Source organism: Podarcis vaucheri, assembly GCF_965113315.1.
Source record: "Podarcis vaucheri genome assembly, chromosome: 13".
NCBI classification, from domain to species: Eukaryota; Metazoa; Chordata; class Lepidosauria; order Squamata; family Lacertidae; genus Podarcis; species Podarcis vaucheri.
This window is the reverse complement of record NC_138751.1, coordinates 26585635-26610059: the sequence shown is the minus strand read 5'-3', so window position 1 is coordinate 26610059 and position 24425 is coordinate 26585635. Positions and strand designations below refer to the sequence as shown.

Here is a 24425-nt window from a genome sequence, read left to right as displayed (position 1 = left end):
AAATAAATGAGTTTGCAGTCCATTCATATAAGAGTATACTTCAGGTTGTCTCAAGTTTTCTATCTCTCAGCAGGTGAATTTAATGTTGATGCCAAACAATTGGGAATCAAAAGCCATTACCTTCAGCTCACCCCTGCTTTGCAGTGTAGGAGCACATCACTGGGAAGTTATTCCATGTTGTGGAAAGTGAATATGAATGAAGCCTCGGGGGGTACCTGTGAGATGGATTCAGGCTAAGTTAGTTGAATTTGGTCCCAATGAAATCAATGAGACATGCTAGTCATGACTGAAACCTCTCATTTATTTCCAAGGGAGCTAAAGGGAGCTATCATGGACTGTATCCAATCTTCTGAGTAAAATGGGCAGTGCACTGAAAAGTGTTCCTTTCATTGTAGTGAATGAAGATGTACTAGAAGCACCGGAGCTCATATTTTGCATAGTCCTGCTTGATTGGAGTCAGAGAACCAGACCCACCACCAACAGTTTGTTGTTCTATATTTTTACTGTGCTGTTTAAACTGTAAAGGTTTTTTATAGTATATATAGCGTGCCATCAATAAGCATTTGCTGGTCTGCAAAATACTGATGATGAGATGTCAATGGTGACGCAAAGAGCTGCACAACCAAGTTGTAATTTTCAGCTGATCTCCAGTCCAAACTATATCCACGATTCATCGTTTATATAGATGTATCACTTCATGGTCACTAACTACAGGCAAAATTCTTCCAAATTTCATTTGAATGACTGCAATCATTGAAATCTGAAATATTAAAATTCTGGGGAAACAACAATTTTAGCAATTAACCTCCAGTGAACCTATGGAGAACTTTGAAATAAGCAATGGAACAGCAATAACCACATTTACCCTTCTGGGATTTGGAAATGACCCCAAATTACAAATTCCATTCTTCATGGTGTTCGTAATCATCTACACTGTGACTGTGGTTGGAAACATCATAATCATCACTCTGGTAATCTCTGATCATCACCTTCACACTCCTATGTACTACTTCCTTGGAAACTTGTCCTGTTTGGAAACCTGCTATACATCAACTCTCCTTCCCAGGATGTTAGCCAGCTTCCTGACAGGGGATAGAACTATATCTCTTGGTGGCTGTTTCACTCAGCTATATTGGTTTGGATTCCTAGTTGTTGCTGAATGCTACCTGTTGGCTGCTATGTCCTATGATCGCTATTTAGCCATATGTAAGCCCCTCCACTATGCCACTCTTATGAATGGGAAACTCTGCTTTCTCTTGTCGGCTGGGTCCTGGCTATGTGGGATTACAGTTATGACAATAGTAATAAGTTTAATGTCACAACTATATTACTGTGGTCCCAGTGAAATTGATCATTTCTTTTGTGAATTGGCACCAGTGATTAATCTCTCTTGCAGTGACACCACTTTGGTGACACTGGTGGGCCTTACAGTCTCAGCCATAGACACTATTCCTTCTTGTCTCTTGACACTGATGTCTTATGTGTGTATAATTGCCACCATCTTACGGATCCCATCTTCAACAGGGAGGAAAAAGGCCTTTTCAACCTGTTCTTCCCACCTTATTGTGGTTTCTATATTTTATGGATCCTTAATATTTGTATATGCACTTCCAAAAAGGAAAGCTCTGCGGGAAGTGGACAAAATCTTTTCAGTCTTCTACACAGTCTTAACCCCTCTAATCAATCCACTTATCTACAGCCTGAGGAACAAAGAGGTGAAGGAATCTTTACGGAGGGTCATAAGCAAATGCAGGCTTTTAGAATAATCTGCAGATGCTTTGTCCACACATCTGTGTAAGCCAAGATATTCTTTACCATGACATCGTGAATATGCAGGTTTCCAGAGTGAAGTTCACATCTTCTCTGTTCCTCCTGAGTATTTTAACCACAGCAAAGCAGGACAGTTATGCTAAGGTTTGCCTCAGTTTTTCATCTATGCTAGGGTTTATGGTTAATGTTACTAATCATAGCCTATTGGCTATACACCATGGTTAAGGAGAGATCTTAACTACTGTTCCCAGTTTGGATGACAAACTGAAGCACAATCCTTAGTTTAACTGCCATGCCACACTGTTGTTATATAGCAGGTATGAATTCCTCTCTGGGAGCCAGCTTGGGCTTGGGCACGGGTTTCTCTGCACACCATGGCCACTGCCAGCCTGAGCCAGGGAAAGAGGCGCATGGGCATGGCAGTGGCAGCCCCTCAGACCTGTGCACCTCTTTTTCCCGCTCCAGCTGGCAGCAGCTTGGGCTGGCCTCTTTTTTGCTGTTCAATATATGGCAAACCTACCTAACAATAATCCCATGTTTTTCATTAAAGGCATGCTTAGGTGATTGCTGTTGCTGTAGCAGCAGCTGCTTAAGGGGGCTTTTTAATGGATGGAGTTACATACTGATATTTGCCGGTCCTTTATTTCTGTGATGACTGGGATGGCACCAAACAGATTAAATAGGAACATCAAATAATTGCTGGAAGTACAAAATTCCTGTGATTGACATATTTCAGATCATGTGGTCATGCAGGAAAATTCAGATATATTTGAGTTTACTTCTGAGTGAAACAAAGGATATTTTGGGTTATGATCTTCCCAATGACCCACTAGTGATATTGTTTCAATATCTTAAGGATAGAGTTCAGAGGGATAACATTGGAAATTGTTAACTGCAGGAAGAAGGATTGAATGCCAAAATCTCAACAAACTGTTGGTTAACTAATATATATGGTTAATCTATTGAATTCAATCAGAACCAGAGATGGACAACAATGTAAGACAAATAAGTGGAGAAATAGAGTGGAGAAATAATAAAAAGCAGGATTTATTGAATCTGTATTTGGGATATATTAAAGTATATAAAATAGAAAGGATGGAGGCAATCTTATGGCAAGATTCACTGGGATGAGTGAGTTAGGATGTGGTGGCTCTTCAGCTCAGCCAGTTGATTCCCAACTCAGCTGGGCTGAGACCAGTGTAATTCCCACCAAAAGGGGCTTTCTGGGGGCATGGCGGTGACAGAGCTAGGCAGTAGCATGACATGGAAAGATGGATAATACAAGTCAGGTTATTTTTTAAAAGCTTGTTTTCCTTCTGACAGGCTTGGGTTGGCAGCTGCCTTGCTCCTGAACAGAGTATGGTTTTGACATAATTTTACACTGGGTTAACTTATGCTGGCTTGCTTTATACCAGCTTCTTGTGTATAAGATTGCTCTTACAGAGAAAATGAGTACTTTATTATCTGTTGTTTATCATTTTATTGTAAAATGGCATATATAGTCAATGCAGTGTACAATTCAATAGGCAATGGATGTAACTGAAGGCTTTGTAGTAGGAATTTTATAAGGTGATTTGTATTGTGATATTATGAGTATATTATGCATATCATGCAGGAATCTGGCATTCCTGTTCCATATTCCCTTTTATTACAGTCATCCACTATGTACTTTGCCTTCTTCCTACAATTATGCTGTCTCCGAGCTTTCTTCTTCCCCACCATTGAGGACCATGTCTTACAAAAAAACCTTTATTTTTTTCTCATTCCCCCCCCCATCCTGTCCAGTCTATCCCTGTATATATCATTTGTTGTTCCTTGCTTTTGTCTTATCAACTTATATTATTTGTGATGCTTTCATGAAAAGGACATTGTTTTCTTTTCCTAGCTTGTAATGAAATCTAAAAAGACTGTTATGGTAGTTATATAACCTATTATTCTGCTTTGTAATTATTATTTTATAAACTTATTTTATTTTCCCCCAAGGAAGGTCTAGCAGGGTCCAAAATGCTTATTAAATTATTTGCTGTTCACCTTACTGCTTTTGTGTCCAGTTCCTCTTATTTTGGGGCAGGGTCACATTTTTGTGGAACATTGTCTCCTAAAAGGCAGATTGACCTGTTGGAAATCAAGCCTATATCAGGAGAATCTGGCAACTCTCCCAGGCACCCGGCTTGGTCTCCGGTGACCTCCCTGGCTGCATTCCCCAGCAAGCTCAGGCTAGGTCTCGATAGGCGACCCTTCCCAGCGTGGGAAGAGCACACTCACTCCTTCCTGCTCCCCCGGCAGGAAAAGGAGATAGAAACGTTTATTTACATCCTTTATTTCTGACTCTTCAGCATTACAGAAAACATGTCTGCTCTCTTCAAACATCGGCAAACAAGTAAGAAAGACTTCCTGTACAATTGCAAGAGGAAGGTCTCATATTACACTCTGAGCAAATTCCGGTGAACTGCCCTGTGAACTGACTGGAACACTGTTTCCCACAGTCAGCCAAATCACATGATGTCAACAAGCTGGCTGTCTGCAGCTGCGATGAGCTCATATGCTGACATGACCGTCATCATTTTTCTTATTCCAATAGTAGATAACAATTCAGTGACACTGATATGAAACACATAGAGAAGCTTCTGTGTTCATGCAACAGATTAAGCAAAAATATTTTCTTCACGTTGGTTAAACTTCAGCTGGGTCAGAAGGAAATAATGAAGTTAGCTGGATATCATTTGAGATGGCCAGAAATATTTATTCACTCACTCAACATAGAGGGGTGATTCTAAGATGTTTTCTCCGATGGAGGAATGTATTCTATTCATAAGAAGGTGTTTTTTGTCAGAAGTGCCTTAATCTGCCAAACAATTCATTGGATCTAACCCAGACATTATCCTATATCAGTTCACAATCAGAAATTCTTTATTTATTCTACCCAAAGCTGCTGTGGAAAAATGTACTTCTCCTTACAAAACTAAACAACTGACAGATAAGCTTGCTCATAGCTTCCTTTATCTCTCTGTTTCTCAGGCAATATACAATGGGATTGACAATGGGGGTTAGAACTGTATAAAAGATGGAGAAGACTTTGTTCAGGTCTTTCAATGTGTTTGTTTTGGGAAACATGTAGACAATGACAAGGGTTCCGTAGAAAACTATAACCACCGTAAGATGGGATGAACAAGTGGAAAAGGCCTTTCGTCTCCCTGTGTTTGATGGAATTCTTAGGACAGTGGAGATGATCAATCCATAGGACACCAAAATCAAAAGAAATGGGGCTAGAGCTATTAGGGAAGAGAGGAAGAAAGCCATTAATTCCATCTGTTGTGTATCACCACAAGCAAGCTTTATAACCGGGGTGAAATCACAGAAGAAATGATCAAGAATACGAGGACCACAAAATGATAGCTCGGACATCAAATATGTTGTTATAGTGTTAAGTAGAAAACAGCTTGCACATGATCCCATCATAATCTGTATGCACAACGTATGATTCATTAAGGATGAATAGTGAAGAGGCTTGCAAATTGCTAAATACCGATCGTAAGACATAGCAGCCAGCAGATAACATTCTGAACCCACAAGAGAACCGAAGAAATAATATTGTAAAAAACAGCCCCACATAGGAATTGTCCTCTCTCCAGTCAAGAAACTTGCTAGCATTCTGGGTACTATGGTTGAGCTGTAGAAGGTCTCCAGGCATGAAAGGTTGCCCAGAAAGAAGTACATGGGGGTATGGAGATGCTGGTCACACATGATAAGAACAAGAATCAGAAGGTTTCCAGTCATGGTCGCAGTGTAGATCAGAAGAAACATCAAAAAGAAAATTAACTGTAGTTCAGGAACATCACTAAATCCCAAGAGAATGAATTCTGAAAAGTCTGTCTGGTTCCTCCAGTTCTGGGTTCCCATTGCATTTACTATGCATGAATAACAGAAACAGAAGTACACTTGTGAAGATAACCATATACACAGTTCTTAAAAAATTGAATCTGTTCATCGATCTTTTAATAGTTCAAAGATGGATGAAACCTGTAAGAAACATGGCAAATTAAGAGGTTAGATGAAATAATTCCACAGGTGTTGCAAAACTAACTCTTTAATACAGGAGTGACCCACCAAAATGTTCTATTTGACATGGGTCTGTAACTTTGCCTCTACCTTCTTGGGAGAATGAGCTTTGAAGCAGAGCATGGGCTATGCATGCAATGTAATGTCAGCCAGACATTGCAGAGTTCAAGAGGGAGAATGTCTTCTCAAAGACAGGATATATATCCATAAAATAAACATTATCAGTCTCATATAAAGGTTAATATTTCACATACTGTATATATAGAATTTGGGCAAAAAAAATCAGTTGATCTGAGAAAGCATACCTTAGCATGTTCATATCTCGATGAACATGTTGAGATTGGCTTGGAAGTGTCTTCTAATGAAGGCTGGTTTTATCAATTAACCTTGTAATCGCAATAGTATTATTTGCTAACTTAGTTGATTGTGGGGCCTTATTGGTTCCTGCTACTTTGGTAACTGGGTGTGAATAAAAAATATTGAATTTTGCAGAATTTCCAAACTTATGAAGCTGCCTCATACTGACTCAGACCACTGATCCATCTAGATGAGTATGGTTCATTCTAGCTGGTAACAGCTCTCTGGGGTCTCAAAGGTCTTTCACAACACATGTTGCCTATTCATAAAGTAATCACAGAATGGGTGGTATGCCAGGGGTTGAAACTGGGACTTTCTGCATGCTCTGCCACTGAGCTACATCCATGTTTTGTGACAATGGTAGCCAATGCTTCTGTTGCACTCAGCCTGAAAATAACATCTGCAGAGATTATTATGTGGATCCCATAGGTGTACACAGAACTCAGCCACATCATATTTATTCGCTTTTCAACAAAGGTTGAGCTCAAAGTGGCTCACAGTAACAAGAGTGTTAAAAAATGATCACTATGATGACTATAATATCAAAAACAATAATTTAAACAAAACAATTCATCAAAACAATGCAATTCAATGCAATCTCATAGTGATTCAAAATATCAGGAATAGCTCCTTAACACCAGCCCTGTGCCGGTTGGCATGCTCTCTCTTAGAAGAGGCTTCCTCATTCAACAAAACACTCCCAAGCTGCAAGTTATTTCATAGTTTTTCACCCGCAAAGAGAGAAACTGATTACTTCTATGTTGCGTTTGGAGTGGTGGTGCAATAGGTTTCATAGAAGACCCACACTGTCTATGGTGTCTTTCTTACATGTGGGATATTTAAGACGACTCCTTTCCACAGTCCCTTTGCAGGAGTGTACTGGACTTTCTTTCTCCTCATAGGGTGCACAAGCCTCACACAAAGAGTGATAGGACAACATTCCTTCAGTTCTTGACCTTTGGCTCACATCACAGAAGCTTCTAGCAAGCCCTTAAGAGCAACCAGCAAGTCCTGCTTACAGTTAACCCTGCTAAAAGTCAATACTCATCAAGCTCTGTATGCACCATGAGCCTCTACATGAATGATCCATGTACCCCATTGATGGGTAAAAACAAGTGGCTGATTTTTCAACTTTGAGCACTTACAATGGTGCCTCGCAAGACGAAAAGAATCCGTTTTGTGATTCTCTTCGTCTAGCGGTTTTTTTCATCTTGCGAAGCAAGCCCATTGAAGGATTAGCGGATTAGCGCTATTAGCGGCTTTTAGCTGCTTTTAGCGGCTTATCTGCTGATCGGATCAGCTGATAAGCGGTTTAGCAGCTTAGAAAAAGGGGGGGGGAGAAAAAACCCAGCAGGAACTGGCAAGACATTGTCGTCTTGCGAAGCAAGCCCATAGGAGATTCGTTTTGCGAAGCACCTCCAAAACGGAAAACTCTTTTGTCTAGTGAGTTTTCCATCTTGCGAGGCATTCGTCTTGTGGGGCACCACTGTATTTCAATCTAGACATACAGAAGTTCTTCAGAACTAAATGTTGAACCAGTTCTAGTGGCTTACTAAGCAGAACAAACTCAATGTTTGATGTAAAATACTCTTAAATCATGATTTCTAGTGAACTAGATATCACTCTCTTATTAAACCCATGGTTGCTGTTATGCTGAAGACCAAAATTCTAAATGTATTAAATATACTGTACAGGTCATTTAATAAGTTCCACATTTCTGCATTAACATACCTTACTGGAAATAATGCTCCATTCATGTCTAAGTTAGAGCTCACAGTTAGAGCTTCTATTGCATTTTTCATAATTTTGCTAAAGGATCGGAATTCCTACCACTTCTGATGTGCTATTGGTGCATTTGATTGTTTTGACTGCCGCATCCTTCCAGTGTTAGAAAAAAGTGCAGTGTATCCCACAGAGCATGTGGCCTTATAGATTTGCAAAAATAAGAAAAGAAACACTCCCAGTTCATTACTATATACTCAATTTAATTGGTGCCAGTTGTGCAGGCAACTTTAACTTGAGGTGCCTAAGGAATTCATTACCAACAGTTTCACTAATGAAAGCTACAATAGTGAAAAATGGGTAGTCATGGGGGGGGGGATAACTATTTTTTGGTCAGTTGACAAAACTGAATTATATTGTATGGATTCATAAGAGACTCTAAATGCATAGTTAAATTGAAATCCTGTAAACAAACTTATTTTGAAGTAAGACCCGCTGAGGCCAGTAGGGCTGACTTCTAAGTAAAATTATCTAAGATGTATATCATAGCATTGAATTGCTTTATGACATAAAACCAATGTCTTGTTTCAAGCAGAGATGGGGGGGGGGATTAATTCAGTTCACATTTAAAGGCAAACCCGTCTAATTCACACATTCTGAAAAATATGTGAATCCAAACATTGGCATCCCTTAAAATTTGTATTTCTTCAAATTTTGCAATGGAGCTCCCAACCAAGTAGCATGCATAAAAATGCTTTGAAATGCACACGTGAGTGAAAGTAACATACACCCTCCAGGTTCTCCTCCTCTTTCCCTCCAGGTTCTTCTCCTTCCAGCACCATGTAAAGTTGGACCATTCTGCTTAACATCAGTTAAGTGAGAGGTTCTGACTCTGCATGGTGCTGTTTCTTCATGAGTGACTCATTCATTAAAGAGCTGCTCATAGGGAAGAAGCTACCAGGTGGGAGGATCTGATGTGGCAACCATCCTTTCCTGTCTATTTTTTTGTTTTGCTTTTAGCATTTTAGCACTGCTCCATGAATTGCTTCAGGAATGAATCCAGGGTATGGTAGGTAGCCACCGGGGTAGCTCAGAGCAAATAGGCCCAATCTGGGGGATACAGATCAAGGCCACACAGGGCAGATTGTGGGACCTATGCACAGGCCTACTTAGTACTAAGTAGACATGTTTAGGATTGCACAGTAAATGGTTTGAGAGCTTACTCTGGAATGACCCTCTTAATGTTTGAATTCTGTTTCGGTTTTATTCAAGTGAAGTAATTGAGTTGAACAAGTGGGTGGATATGATGGTTCATTGTAAGATAATTCACAACATAAGACATATGCACTGCCTACCCCCACCCCAGAGTAAAGACTTGCACACAGGAAAGTTGGACTAAAGGGTCAAACTTTATTAACAGAACAAAAGCATTTGTAGCTGGGTTGTAAACACATGTGGGATTAATTTTGGCATACAGCAAGGGAATGCCAATAGCCTTTGGACAACAGCATCCCAGTAAAAGCCCAAACCCTAGCTTTAGAACTAGAAGAGGTTCCTATTGCCACCTAGCACAGCTGTGAACTGACAGGAAACCTGTTTCCTCACACTGCCCAGCATTCAGCTGGGTAGACCTCCAAGTTCCAGGATCATCAGACCAAGTGACAAGTCACTGTAACCAGCTGGCAATGTGAGGTGGTTGGTGCCCCAGGGAGCTTACATTATGGGCATGAGCTAGCTGCTATATTCTGGAAGATCAGCACTACATAGAACTATAGAACTATAGAACCACAGAATCATAGAATTGTAGAGTTGGAAGGGACCCTGAGAATCATCTAGTCCAACTCCCTACAATGCAATCGCACCTATGTGCAACCTCATGCACATGCTCTGCACTTGTGAATGGGGAACATATTTCTTCCTATCACAAGCAGCTTTAAAGACAAATCAATTCAGACAGATTTAGTAAGGAATACATTTGTTGCTACTAAACAGCAGTGTTTCAAATGACATTTGAAGCACTGCTGTTTAGTAGCAACAAATGTATTCCTTACCACATAAGAGACAACAACACTGTTTCCTATATTTTCCTTTGGGTGCCTAGGTCTTCCAAATAATCTGATGCAGGTCATGTGGCGCAATGGGTCAGTGCATCTGTGGTACAAGCCAGCCAGGAATGGCTGTGGGCACGATTCCTGCATTTTTGTCATAATCACATACATATTAATTGAATGGATCAGACGAGGCTGTATATGCAATTTAGCATTCTAATTCAAACAAGACACTTTTCTCTGGAAGCAAGGTATGATCATGGTAGCCATCTCATTGAAATAGTAGTGGCAGCTTTTACATTTTTATTTAAATAAAAAAGGCCCTCCAGATGTTGCCAAACTGCTTCTCCCATCAACCCTGACCATTATCCATGGTAGCTGGAACTCATGTAAGTTGAAGTCCAACCAGTTCTCCATTCCTGGACTATACAGAAGAAAGCCTGATTATGCTTATGATCTATCGACAAAATATCTCGCAGCTTTCCTTAACGCTTGTTTAATGTCTTTATTTCTCAGGCTGTAAACGAAAGGATTCACCAAGGGTGTTAAGACAGTGTAGAAGACAGAGCAGACCTTGTTAAGGTCTCTAAGTGTTCTGGTTTTTGGTAACACGTATACAATGACTATAGTGCCATAAAAGAGTGTAACCACAATGAGGTGTGATGAGCAGGTGGAAAATGCTTTCTTCCTTCCTAAAGTGGATGGGATCCTCAGAATGGTTTTTATGATGCAGCTGTAGGAAATAAGTGTTAAAAGAAATGGCACCAATCCAAACAGAGCTGACAGAACAAAAATCAGCAGCTGTATTTTCAGGGTATCGTTACAAGACAGTTGAAGTAATGGTGCAAAATCACAGAAGAAGTGGTCGATTTCATTAGGTCCACAGAATATTAAGTGCATCATTGAAGAGGTCGTTAAAGTATTAACGATGAATCCAATGACCCAAGAACCACTTGAAAGTTGCAGGGAGAACCTGGCATTCATAATGGTCATATAATGCAATGGTTTGCAGATTGCTAGATACCGATCGTAAGACATAGCAGCAAGCAGATAGCATTCTGCAGTAGCCAAGGCCCCAAAGAAATACAGTTGCATGAAACAAGAATTCACAGACATAGACTGGTTCCCAGTTATGAAACTGTTCAGCATTCTGGGCAAAATAGTTGAGATGTAGCATGACTCTAAAGAAGACAAATTTGCGAGGAAAAAGTACATGGGAGTGTGTAGGTGTTGATCAGCTGCAACTAAGATAACAATCAAAAGGTTTCCCAACATGGTCACAAGGTAAATCACTAGAAATACCAGGAAAAGGAGCTGAAATGAATGTATATTTCCAAATCCAAGGAGGATGAATTCTTTGACCATTGTTTGATTGTTCCATTGTTTATTATCCATGAAATTATCCTCAGGGTATTTCAAGGAACTGCAAAAGGCAATAGGTAGAAATAGAGGTTTCATCGTTCAAATCTGATACATACCATTTAATATACAAGTATGACTACACTCTGAGTTTTTATGTGCATGTGCACAAGTGTGTGAATGTGGAGATCATTCTTTTAATAAGCAAGTTCCTTGGTTCAGCAGATGAAAGGAGCAGATTATTTATTGTTTTCTGATGAAGTTTGGTTTTTTTCTATAAAACATAAATCTCTTTGGTTTTCTGCTATTCTTTGGATACCATGAACAGACTAAATGTAGCCATATACAGTGGTACCTCGGGTTCCAGACTCTTCAGGTTATGTATTTTCAGGTTGTGCACCGCGCTGAACCCAGAATGGGTTACTTCTGGGTTTCGGCGCTCACGCATGTGCAGAAGTACTACATCGTGCTTTGTGCATGTGCAGAAGTGCTGAATCACGACTCACGAGTGCGTAGATGCGGCGCTGCGGGTTGTGAATATGCCTCCCGCATGGATCACGTTCACAACCCGAGGTTCCACTGCACATGTCTCCTGAGAAGTCCTAAAGAGTCCAGATAAGTATATATAGTGAAGTATAATACCACACAGCTTCTAGAAGAGGAAACATACTTTTCTCTAATTATTTTATAGGTGAGACACAGGTCACGTCAGTGTAGATTTTTAACAAATATTACTGGTACTTTGAAACTTACTTGTTTGCAAAAAAATAAAAAAAATGAAGTTGTACAGATTACCTTTTATGAAATAAGCAAATATTTACTCAGAGAAGACCCACTGAAATGAATGGACTTATTCATGTTCATTCATTTCAGCAGGTCTATTCTGAGTAAAACTCAGTTTAATTAAACCCATTGTTCATGACTTCCGTTTGTTGTTCCTTATTTGTCTCTGTCAGAAGCAATTTAAACAATCTAGTTGCCTATGGAAATTGACAGTACTGCACTCAGATAGCACTAACACATGTGCAATAAGAGTAAGTAAAGCTTATTGGATCTTAAGTGCCACTTAAGTGCCATTTCAAGTGCTACATGTAACCACATTTCTCTTCTATTTATGTTTTTCTCATATTACATGAGTATGGTCTTTCAGGTCAATCTCATGTCAAATGCAAAGACGAATGAGCATTTCGTAGCATTATTTAAAGATCTTCTGTTTCAATTTGGTAAGCATTTGCCCAGTCATCTAAAATTGGCAAATTCATTCAAGTTTAGCAACATATTTAAAAGGCAATGGTGATTTCATTATTATAATGCGATGGCATGTTTTGCTTTTAGGCCAAATTATCATGAATATCTTATCTGAAGATGCTGTATCATATCTCTCCTTCGTGCTACATTAAGGCTTTTACTTTACATCCTCACAACCTACACTACAGTCTAACGAGCAGAGTCTACAACCTCTTAGAGTGAAACAAGCTGTCTCCATTTTTATTTGTTACCCTGTCTTGAGATTCAAGTAGAATCCAGTTGTTGGGCACCATCAAGCAGCCAGCTTTGCTCCTTGTAGTTCCTGCATGGGCGGCTAATCAAATGTGAACAAAGAACTTCAAATAAAATCACCTTATGAATTTAGTCACAATGATCCAGATCACATTTGCAACAACAGTACCCCAACAACCATGGTTACACTTCTTTCTTTCTAGAAACAAAAAATGAATAATTTTACAGGACGAAAAATGAGCTGCACTCAACAGGCAACATTATATCCTTATGAAACTGTCATGCATGGAGGTTTGTGGACTACTCTACTGTGATGACAACCACAAATCTGTTTACATTCAACACACTAGGGAATTAATTAAGGTAAGAGTATGAAGAGAGGGAATTATTAGGGTCTATTTGCAGACATCCAGAAATCCCAAAGTGGAAGACCCAGAATTCCCAAAGCTAGCATCAGTATTTTTGTTTAAATAATATATGCATAGTAAATAAATTTAGATCAGGCATAAGAGAGTCTCCATTGATTATTTTAATAAGCAAGCAGGCTCTTATGGGATACATATGAGAACCAGTGTGGTGTAGTGGTTAAAGTATTGGACTAGGTCCTGGAAGACAGGGTTCAAATCCCAGCTCAGCAATGAAGTGGGTGACCTTGAGCCAAATGCTTTCTCTTGACCTAATCTAGCTCAGGGTTGGTTTGAGCGTAAAATGGGAAGAGAGAGTTCTATGTTTGCGACCTTAAACTTCTTGGAGGAAATGTGAAATTTAAATGTAATAATAAAGAAAATAAAAATATGAGTGAAGTTGGTCTTTCACATATGCCTATCCTGAATATATGTCATAGCCAGTTCTTTTGTCCCGGAAGCCATTAAGAAGCAAGTTGAATTCTGTCTTCTTCTTTTTCTCATAATATTTTATTAAAGCTAATTCATAATACAGTAAGATAAAAGAAACTAATCTAAACAAAACAGAGAAAGGAAGAGAGAGAGAAAACACAGAGACCTCTCTCAAAGGCAGTACTTAACCCTTGTCATGCACAGAAAGTGGTGGACCCTCCCAGCTCTCTAGGAACTCTTCATCTCCTCCCAGTCTCTCACTCTGGGATATCTTCTCTTCCCCACTTCTCACTCAGGGTCCTTCCACCAACCATCCACTGCTTTCATGTGTGTGCCATCACTGGGCACTATGTTTGAGGGTATTGCCATCTGGATTTGGCATTACTAACATGGCCACCTTCCCAAAGAATTCAGTCTGAATTTGAAATTGATCTGAAAACACTAATGAGGTGGAAATACTGTGGTGCAGAAGCTTTAGGCAGCTGGGGCATGACTGCAACTTCTAGGGTTCATGTAGTGGAGTGTATTTTGAAACATATCTCACTAGGATTAACCATTTCATTTAATTCTATATGTGCTAAACTAAGACCAATTTGCTACACAAAATGGTACCCAAATTGTAAGATAACTTCTACTACTCTGCTGCCTCTTTTTGCATGTAGTCAAAAGTGTCATTCTTTCAGGGATGTTAGGCAGACTGAGGCCTCTGCATCAAGTGGCAGATACTGAGAGACAGGAAGTGGTGTTCAAGGACAGAGTTGTGTGTGCTACTGAGCCCAAATTATCCTGCTGCCTTGAGGTGTCTTAGAAGCTGCTAGCTTATAGCCATTATTAAATATTCAACTGTCTATGCAGTTGACTTCTTTACATGGAATGGTGTGTGTGCATGTGCACACACACACACACACACACACACACACACACACACACACACACCTTGTTCTCTGCTGCAGGTATCTGAAAGAGTTCTTAGGTGGGACTGAAAAGACCACATTTCCTGCACCATCTTGGCATCAGTTTCCATCAGAGGAGAGAACAACAGAGACTTAGTTTATCCCTTATGACCTCTTTATTTACACTCTTTATTTACACTTGTTGAGAAGGTTCTAGAATACAAAGCAAATATTTAGGCACACAAGTTGTAGCATGGCTGGGGAAACCCAGCCAGATAGGTGGTGTATAAATTATTATTATTATTATTATTATTATTATTATTATTATTATTATTATCATCATCATCATCATCATATTGACCAGGAACTACCTGTATCATCTCTCAGGCACTGTGTGCTTGTGTCAGTTGTTTCTCACTTCATAACAATTTGTATTAAAGTTGTTTTTGTTATGCATCCTCTCTATGGCCTTACCTTCATGATAGTTTTCACCAGAAATATTAGTCTGGCTTTTCTTTTTGGCAAGAAATGGTAGGTGAATGGGATACATTTCTGAAAATGACAAAGATACCTTTGTCATTAGATTAAGTGGTTTTGCATATTCTTTTCCTTTGCTCCAAAATATGAAGAAGCATTTGGGTTGCTGGGGGCTGTACTCTACTGCACTACTTGATCTGAATGACTATGGGAATGATGGCACATAATGATGATTTTTTTGGACATGTTTTCCAAGAGTCCTTCTTTCCTTGCTAGGAATTTAAGAGCAAAAGAGTCTTTTATTCTTATAACTCATTTGTTCCAGCATTTGATTTCTTTAGTAACTTCCTTTTGGTGTTCTGGTCAGGCCTCATGACAATAATGTAGACTTTGGGGAAGAAGATGCACCCCAGCAAGCCTGCACTGGAGGCTAAAATGGAGAAGACCTCCACAGCCACCATAAACTTCCCTTTAGTGCTGAAATATGTGGGAATAAATGAGATCCAAATGCTGCAAAAAATCAGCATGCTGAAGGTGATGAACTTGGCTTCATTGAAAATGTCTGGCAGCTTCCTGGCTAGAAAAGCTACAGAGAAGCTTACAATAGCAAGAAAGGCCATGTAACCAAGGACTGTGTAGAACATATGGGCAGCTCCTTCATTACACTGGATTACTATGTGATTAGCCTCAGATTCAAAGTCAAAATCAGGGAATGGAGGAGAGGATTTAAGCCAGGCAATACAGATGATAACTTGAGCAAGGGTACAGAAAAGAGTGATGGAGTTTGTCAATTTTGTTCCATTCCATTTCCTAATCTTATTTCCAGGCTTAGTGGCCATGAAAGCCAGAACCACAGTGACAGTCTTTGCCAGGACACATGAAATAGAGGCAGAAAATATAATCCCAAAAGTAGTTTGTCGGAGAAGGCAAGTCACTTTTCCAGGCTGACCAATAAATAGGAAGGAACAAAGAAAGCAGAGCATCAGGGTAACGAGAAGGGTGTAGGTAAGATTCCGATTGTTGGCTTTTACAATGGGAGTATCCTGGTTCTTAATAAAAACCCCTAGCACCAAAATTGTGATAAGAAAAAGGGAACCAGCTGTCCCAGCCAAACCAATCCCCAAAGGCTCATGAAATGACAAAAATGTGACTGACTTTGGAATGCAGTTTGTTTTATCTGGATTTGGGTACTGATCTTCTGGGCATTTCTCACAACGATCTGCATCTGAATGAAAGGAAGAAACATTAAAATTGAGGGGGGGATGTTTTGCAGCCAGGACATCCAACTGAAGTGATGGAAAGACAATCCATTTTAGTCTCAGCAACGGACATGGCATGCAGTGTGAGCTCCTGATAGTTTGATAATATTCTCTAAAGGTGCATGTGTCTCCCTCCTGTAGTTACAAACTGTTTGCCCAGTTTTGGGATTCACACCGAAAACTGAGCTCCATCTCCCTTAGGTTGGAAAGTAAACTCAGTTGTTCAGATGAGGGGGATCTGCTTATCTTAGTAGCAGCAGTGGCACTGGTGCCAGCATCCTCTTTAAAAAATGTCATAATGTGTGAGTTTGGCAGCTTGGGGCTTCTTCTGATCTCTCCTGCACCCATATGTCCCCTCTGGGGTTTAGTGGCCAGAGCTCATGTTCCAACCACCCCCATGTTTCTGCAGTAGAAGTATGCTGGGTCATGAATTGGTCTTCGGTTGGCCCTCCCTGCATTAGAGAATGAACCACAAGCCAACTAAACTCTCCAGGACTTAAATTTAAGATAAACTAGTATATTGATTCCACTGAGATTAATACAACAAAATATATGCACTTGTTTGTTTAATCAGGCTGTAGAAAAATCATAGGTGTCCTCTCCGCTAGACATTGAAGGTAGTATTAAATTTTTTCCCATGCAGTTTGCACCACACTCATTTCACTGTCACATCAAGTAAACAGTTTTGCTGGGCTTTTCTATTGCATCAGAAACAGAAACAGTGAGTCAAAATAAATGATTTTATGCCTGACATGAAACTATGTCTCCAACTCACTTTCAAGTATCTTAAGGCCTATACTCACTAACTAGATCACCCTTCCCCAACCTCATGCCCTCCCAATGTTTTGGATCATCCTGGCTGGGAGTGATGGGTGCTATAGTTTAGAACATTTGGAGGGCAAGAGGTTGGGGAAGGCTGGGCTAGATAAAATTCTGAGACCACTTCTTTCTAATCAAATAGGTTATGATGATGCCTTCTGATAAAATGAATGAATTGTAAACAAACAAACAAAAACACCCTTCTTTACATGTCATACAGTATTTGCATACAGAGCATTTGCAAAGAACGAAGTCACTCCTGATTTTTCAGAGCTATATGTGTGGGTCTGAAATTCACAGGACATTGACTATATTTAAGGTTTTTGCAAGACATGATCTCTCCATAGCTCTTACTTCTGTAGTTAGAAAATGTTCCTTCTGGGCATGGAGAACAAGCAAAGCAACAGACAGGATTCCCTTCAATGGCTATCTTATGCTGACCTTCAAGGCAGCTCTTGGTGCAGATAGATTGTGGAACCTAAAACAACATGAAAACGAAGTTCACCACAGCCAATCACAAACAAACAACCACACCTTAGGCCAACCCCAACCTCTCTCACAACCAAAGGAACACAAGCGAAGAGTAAAGAAAACCCACACAAGCAACGCTGACACAAAACCTCACACATATGTTAAGTAGAATAGAAACATTGCCACCCGACCCCACCCCCACTCAACATGCCCCCCTCCACCTCTTTCCCCCTTTTTTTCCTCAGGTAACACTAATGTCTCAACAAATGAAACTGATCTGTAGAAAATGTAACTTGAAAAAAGAGACATTGCACGTACTTTTGTAAACCAAGAAATCTTTAATAAAAATATGTTTTATTTATATAGGAAAAAAATAGAATAGAGATTCACAAAAATGATGGGGGAAAGCAATGGTTCATGTCAGCATGTGAAAGAGATTACTGAAAGACCATATGCTTTTTGTGAATATAAGCGAACTTTATATATCTGGGAAAACAAAATAAATGGCTCAAATGAAGGCTGCAGATGTATTTTTTATTCTTTTGTACTTTACTGGGAATCTGTATATTTGTGGACATTTCCATGGGTCAAATGCAATGTGCATTTATTGAAGCTGCACACAGGACTCCCATTCTGATTTTGGGGCTGATCCAGGGCTTCCTATCAGCCCTGATTTATCCTGGAACCAAGCCCTAGGGAGGCCTAACACTTAAATAGGCTTGAAAACCTAATTAAACATGTGGTTGAGAGGGAGAAAAGGAGATGCAGTGTCTCCTTCCCCCATCTTGCTGACTCCATGTTCAGTCAGAGTTTAAAACCACTGCATTCCTGCATTTCAGGGGGTTTGACTAGATGGCCCATGGAATCCCTTCCAACTCTATGATTCTATCTCAAGCCCTGCTGATTCACGTCAGTCAAGACAGAAAGTATGGGGCAGGTGTATATTTTTTTCCATATTTAAATACATATTTTGAGCGAATATACTTTAAAGAAATGCAAAAGTATGATGGAGCAGAAATAGACAGATTTTCTGATTATCATCTACAATTGCATTCAGTTTAAAAGATGTAAAGATGTATGAAATTACTACTTAGTGTGGTAGGGGGAGAAATTGCTAGTGAATAGTAGTATATTATATTAATTATCAGTGATTAAAATAAAAAACAAAACAAAAAAACCCACAACAACAACCCCATAGCAATTCTTACTTTCTTGAAATTCTTTTGCCAAACAATTCTTGTTGAATTTATAAAGAAAAATGGTTCAATTGATGGATGGTGCATGTAGACTCTACCAACTTTCCTGTTAATTAAGGTATCGTTTGGTAGGGTAAACCAATTGAGAATGTCATATCCAGATGTTGATTCCCCCCTCTCATCAAAAAAGACATCATCTGTTGAAGTAATATGATATCTGACTTCCTTCAGAAAAGGATGCAGCTGCATAGCATGATCAATTAAAAGAAGGAAATGCACAATGGTCAGTATTTTTTGCTCAAATGCAAGCAACATTTTTTAATATACTGCAATAGCATTTTTGCATTCATATCCCAAATAATAAAAACATTAGACCTGTACAGACATCCTCTGTATACATGCTTGGAGTAATAAAGTTATGAAGCGGACACGGAGCAATGGATCCAAACTACAAGAAAGAAGATTCCACCTAAACATTAGGAAGAACTTCCTGACAGTAAGAGCTGTTCGACAGTGGAATTTGCTGCCAAGGAGTGTGGTGGAGTCTCCTACTTTGGAGGTCTTTAAGCAGAGGCTTGACAACCATATGTCAGGAGTGCTCTGATGGTGTTTCCTGCTTGGGAGGGGGTTGGACTCGATGGCCCTTGTGGTCTCTTCCAACTCTATGATTCTATTCTATTCTATTCTATTCTATGATTCTATGAACTATGTTGCAGAAGCCTGACTCTCGGCACTTTCATTTTTAGACATGGACTCTTCTTGTGCTCAGAGCAGGGCTTTCACGGTGATGGATCCACAGCTGTTGAACCAAGTTACCTGGCAAGCCAAAGTAATTGTTTGGTTAATTTCAAATGTGGAAGACAAATATTACACCCAAACTTGAGTCAATATGAAATCTATGTGAAATCTATGTGATATTTTAATCATGACTAATGTTAAATCCTATTGATTTTGGTGGGAACTAAGTACAACTAATTTAGTCTGGATGCAAGCTATTGTTATTTTTAAAGTCATTTTTGAAGACAATGTGGTTCTTCTGGTGTGTGTTTTTGTAATGGGAAGTAAGGGTAATACTTTTATTTTTATGTATGATTTGCTTTTATGTGCATACTGCAAGTCCTCCAAGTTGGGAACAATGTAATTAAAAACATCATCACAAAGCATTCATAACACTATTAAGACTCTAAAAACACAAACTTGGAAAAAGTTTTCAAGCATTTTCAACTACTGGGTCTTAAAGGCCCAAGCAAATGGATAAAACTTTAACTGGCTTCTAAATGCCACCAATGACAGACTATCCATATTTCCTCAAGGATGGAATTCCAGAGACCGAGGGTCACCACTGGAAAGGTCCTGTCTTTTGTAATCACTCAATGAGCCACCCCCAGTTGTGGGACCATGAGCATGATCTCTCCAGTTAATTGAAACACATGGACAGAGTAGTATTGCAGGCCATGATTTGGGATGTTTTATCTCCCATTAGCCCCTATCTGGGGCTAATCATCAAAACTTTTATCATGGACCCCTTTACCAGAGTACCCTTAACATTTTGTTGCAGTTTTGACTAAGGATCCAACCTGTTATGGCTTGGTCTCTCCCACAAATGCGAGACAACTCTGGCTGTTAATTATTTCAGATTTATTGCTAAAACAACAAATTAGAACAGAGCTCCTCTACTCATCATCCTCCCCAGAAGATGGAGTTGCCCGGACTGAGCTCCTCCCCCTTCCCCAGCACGAAAACCCCCACCTTCTTTTCCAGTATCTTTCACACATCTCAGCCACTTTTGAGATCCTGCGAGATTTGGGAGAGAATGCTTCCTGCATTCCAACATCTAACTCACTATTTGAGCTCTCACACAGCCGCCTGTCACTTTGGCCCTGTCTTTTGTCTCCCCTTTGTTCAGAGCTCAGATTACAGCTGCTCTCCCCCTCCTCTCTGTCTTCTGCAGTTAACTGTTCTATGTCTATGCCTGGTTCTTCTTCTACTGTCAGCATCTGAGCTTCACTGACACAACCCAATGCCTTTTCTGCCAAAAGTTGTGACTGTTGCTATGAGGTAGGCAAAAACTCCAGACAGGCTTAATTTGTCTGCAGGCAAATTCCTCCCTGACCCTTAATACAGCAACTGATTAATTCCACAGCAAACTCAAAGGCCACTCAAAGCACAGCAAGAATTTATGCAACGGCGATGGATCTGAGTGGAGACTAGCTCCCTCATGTTCATCTCCCAAACCACACTCACTATTGGCCAATCTGAAGTTTGGAGAGATGTCCCAGAAGTCCCTGCTACTGGTAAAAGCTGTTATTGCTGCTGGTGGTCATGCAGGTGAGAACCCCTGGTTTTCCCATGGCCACGCAGAGCCACGATTGCCGCCACTGGAAAAACAGTTTGAAGAACAATAGTAATCTGACTAACAAGAACACACTAAAGCAAGTAGTAGAAAGTGCAACTGCAACTGAATTGTTTCATTGGTGGGAACAGGTGGGTTTTTGGAAAACTGAAAATTTGGTTGCCCCTTCTTTAAGCTGGAGACCATCATTGCTGTCATTCATCTTTCAATTTCTCAGCAAATGGAAACCTTGAATAATAATATTCCTTTGTTAACACAGATCCACCCTGAGACATACTTTTCTTTAGTGGAAACAGAAGCTAGCAGCAATTGCTCATAACCTTAAATAAGTAGAAAGTAAATATTCTTACTACCTTCCATGGCTTAATTTTATGCATCTTTGGTCTTGATCTGTTCTCCATCTTTGTTGAGATGTATCTGGATGAATACATTTCATGTAAAGATTTTGCGATGGCATAAACAGCTTTGTATATATTGTAGCTCAAGTCCAATGTTTGCAAATCAAATTTGTACTTAGGCAAATCCTTAATCCTTTCATTTCCAGTACATAGTTGCCAAAACATGCTGCCTGAATCTAGTGATGGAATGAAACAGCTGAATGCAGCCCCCCAAAAATGTGGCAGAAAGACATCATCTGGGTATTTGCTGAGGGTTATGTTCTGAAGAAAATGGCGAAATCCCACAATTTCATGTTTATGGAGAGCAAATGACAAGGTGCCACTGAAGGAAGAAAATCCCATATGCAAATAAGAGACACTAGATAGGAAGTCCCATTGGGATGTGATGATTAAAACCTTCCCTGAAACTGCAGAACTTTCAATAGTTATCTTTACCCAGATGAGGAAATCTGTATCTCCATACACCACAATGATACTGGAGGATGACTTAATTATTTTATTTTTTATATGCATAGTTTTATCAAGCATTTTGGGAAGCATTTCTGTAAATTCAATGCACACACCCTTTTGGACAAATTCCTTCTTCAAGTTCAGGACAAAGGTTTCACCTTGATCATTATAAGATGCTATGAGGCCAATCCACGTCCAATCAAAATGCAAAACTAATTTGGTTATTCCTAAGGTCTGAAGACCTTCATTTGAGACAGTCCGGTAGAAAAATGGGAAAAGGGTTTTACTTCTCAATACTTCATCAGATGATCCGTAGCTGATCTAAAATGAGGGGGAAAGAAGACAAGTACCCTTTTCACTTAGAGTCACAAACAAAGTATCACACATTTCCATATTAATTTACATCCCAACATCCTTCCTATTGGTGGTGAAAGCGCGCTCACATATAAACTGTCTAATATCGCTAATATGCCAAAAGAAGATCTGGATGTCTGAATGTTCTATCATGAAAGTCTCTCCCAATATACACACCTGTGGTATCTTGTATAAACCTAAGACAGTTGACATCTGAATGGATGACATGGACTTTAGCCCTCCAATAACAGCTATTAAGTTGTTCTGTTTCCTGCAGGTGTAGTTCGGAACTGTTCTGCCTCTTCCTGAAAGGATACTTAATGAACATTCATATGTTTTCCTTGCATTGAAATAGTTTTCATGGGTGTGAAATCCCAGAGTCATGTTGGGTAGTAGATTGGGGTTCTTGTTTATCTCCTCTACTGCATAGACCAAGGCAAGAACATGTTGATAATTGCGAGTCAAGGGACTGCAATGAGAATTAATTCTGTAAATGCACAGAAGATGCAGTATTCCATTACCACCACACATGCACACACACTGCAAAATTTAATTTCAAGAGTAATTGCAAGAAACCACTTATAAAAAATACAGTAATCATAACAAAATAGAACTGGATCATAAGTACACCCCATTGAAATCACAACTGTTGGCAGCTGTTGAGTAAACATTCACAGGCAAACCAAGGTTTACTTCTGCGTAATGTGTGGAATGGAGAGAAATACCAGCTTGGTTTGGCGTGATCATTGAGTAGTTTGGGGAAAATATATGTAATTGCTGAAGAGGTTTTTTAAAAAAATCTTCCCAGTTTAGCCCTTATTTAAATATTTTTGTATATGTATTCAAGTATGTGTGAAGAATATGAAGAAACATGTCTGTATACCCACCAAAAACAACAACAACAAAACCCTTACAGCGATTCATCTTTATTGAAATAAATGAACTTTCTTTATTTTATAAGAAGCATTTCACAACATATTTGAAACAACTTTAACACAGTTAAAGGAAGAAGAGTGACTTACTATGGATCTAATGAGTAAGCAAGAGGAGGCTGAATATCGAATCCCTCTAGCTTGTCCCATGTAAGGAACTGAGATACAAGTGCGCCAATAATGAAGTCCCCATCTTTATGGTATCCCTCTGGGTAGCGGTGTTCACGTATACACTTAAAGTGGGTTTCCTTCCCTACCACATTTGGAAACAGCAGCGAAAGGAATACCAGAGAGAGCATCATGAGCATTTCAGAACAAGGTCTGCCAGGGCATGTTTCCTTCACATGTATCCCAGGGCTATGATAAGAAAGTAACGCCTTTAGAAAAAGGAATGACTGAATAAGAGAGAGGAAGAACAAGGATTTTTGATGCATGCCTAGACTGAGGAAGTAAGTAATAGAAGAAAACCTCCAAATGAAGATACATTCCAATCTATCTCTCTTTCTGCCTTCTGAATTGGACACAAATGGGAAAGGTGTTTGAGATGAATTTGGTGTTTCCTGCGAAATATTCAAGGAATTTTGAAGAGGGTGGAGGGTTAAAATGAGTGGATATTTTTTCAGAGGTGCCTCATACCTCTGTGCTGCCACCTGCTTCACCAAAAATAAAATTTCAAGACCAACTCAGAGGTCCAGATGGAACATGCAAAGAATTTTGTCAAGAAGTGATTTGAGAAGGCTAGAAAAACATATTCCACACATGAACTAGATAATCTCAATATAAACCCTCTTGCTTATAAAACACAATCTCACTTAGGAGCTACCTATCTGAGGTAGAAATGTCAGGTCAGGCCAAAGGGTGGTCTTATTTATAGCTTCACTTAAGTACTCCTAGCCACTTTCACTGCAACATTTTTTCTTAATACATCCTTTCATTGCTATAATTCTGATGATCCTCAGCTGAATATGGGGCATGAGGGAATTTACCCAGGTGCTTCAGTAATTGCAAGGTAGATAGAAAACTAATTTCACCCAGAAGAACTAGGTGAACTGTGGTAAATTCTTTTGTTTTAAGCTTGATACAGGCCAAACCAAACTAAAACAACTGACAGATTGCCTCTATCCAGATACGCCCAACTGTTGTTTACATTCAACAGTCTTTGTTCCATGTGC

The 24425-nt window shown here is 39.6% G+C and overlaps 3 protein-coding genes across 3 annotated transcripts; 1 reads left to right on the top strand and 2 right to left on the bottom strand.

The window, feature by feature from the left end:
* Window positions 1-818: 818 nt before the first annotated feature.
* On the top strand, window positions 819-1766 carry LOC309516590 (olfactory receptor 5AR1-like; the record flags this gene model as incomplete). Its single annotated transcript, XM_082195352.1, has 1 exon — window positions 819-1766. One exon carries the CDS (start codon window positions 819-821, stop codon window positions 1764-1766), a length of 948 nt encoding a protein of 315 aa, XP_082051478.1.
* A 2923-nt stretch (window positions 1767-4689) lies between these two features.
* LOC309516589 (olfactory receptor 6B1-like) lies at window positions 4690-5547 on the bottom strand (the record flags this gene model as incomplete). The annotated part of the gene is made up of 1 exon (XM_082195351.1): window positions 4690-5547. One exon carries the CDS (start codon window positions 5545-5547, stop codon window positions 4690-4692), a length of 858 nt encoding a protein of 285 aa, XP_082051477.1.
* A 4859-nt stretch (window positions 5548-10406) lies between these two features.
* Window positions 10407-22705, bottom strand: LOC309516587 (olfactory receptor 1S1-like; the record flags this gene model as incomplete). The annotated part of the gene is made up of 4 exons (XM_082195348.1): window positions 10407-11379; window positions 20516-20817; window positions 21953-22288; window positions 22499-22705. The coding sequence occupies 4 exons, from the start codon at window positions 22703-22705 to the stop codon at window positions 10407-10409; spliced, it is 1818 nt and encodes a 605-aa protein (XP_082051474.1).
* Between the last annotated feature and the right edge of the window lie 1720 nt (window positions 22706-24425).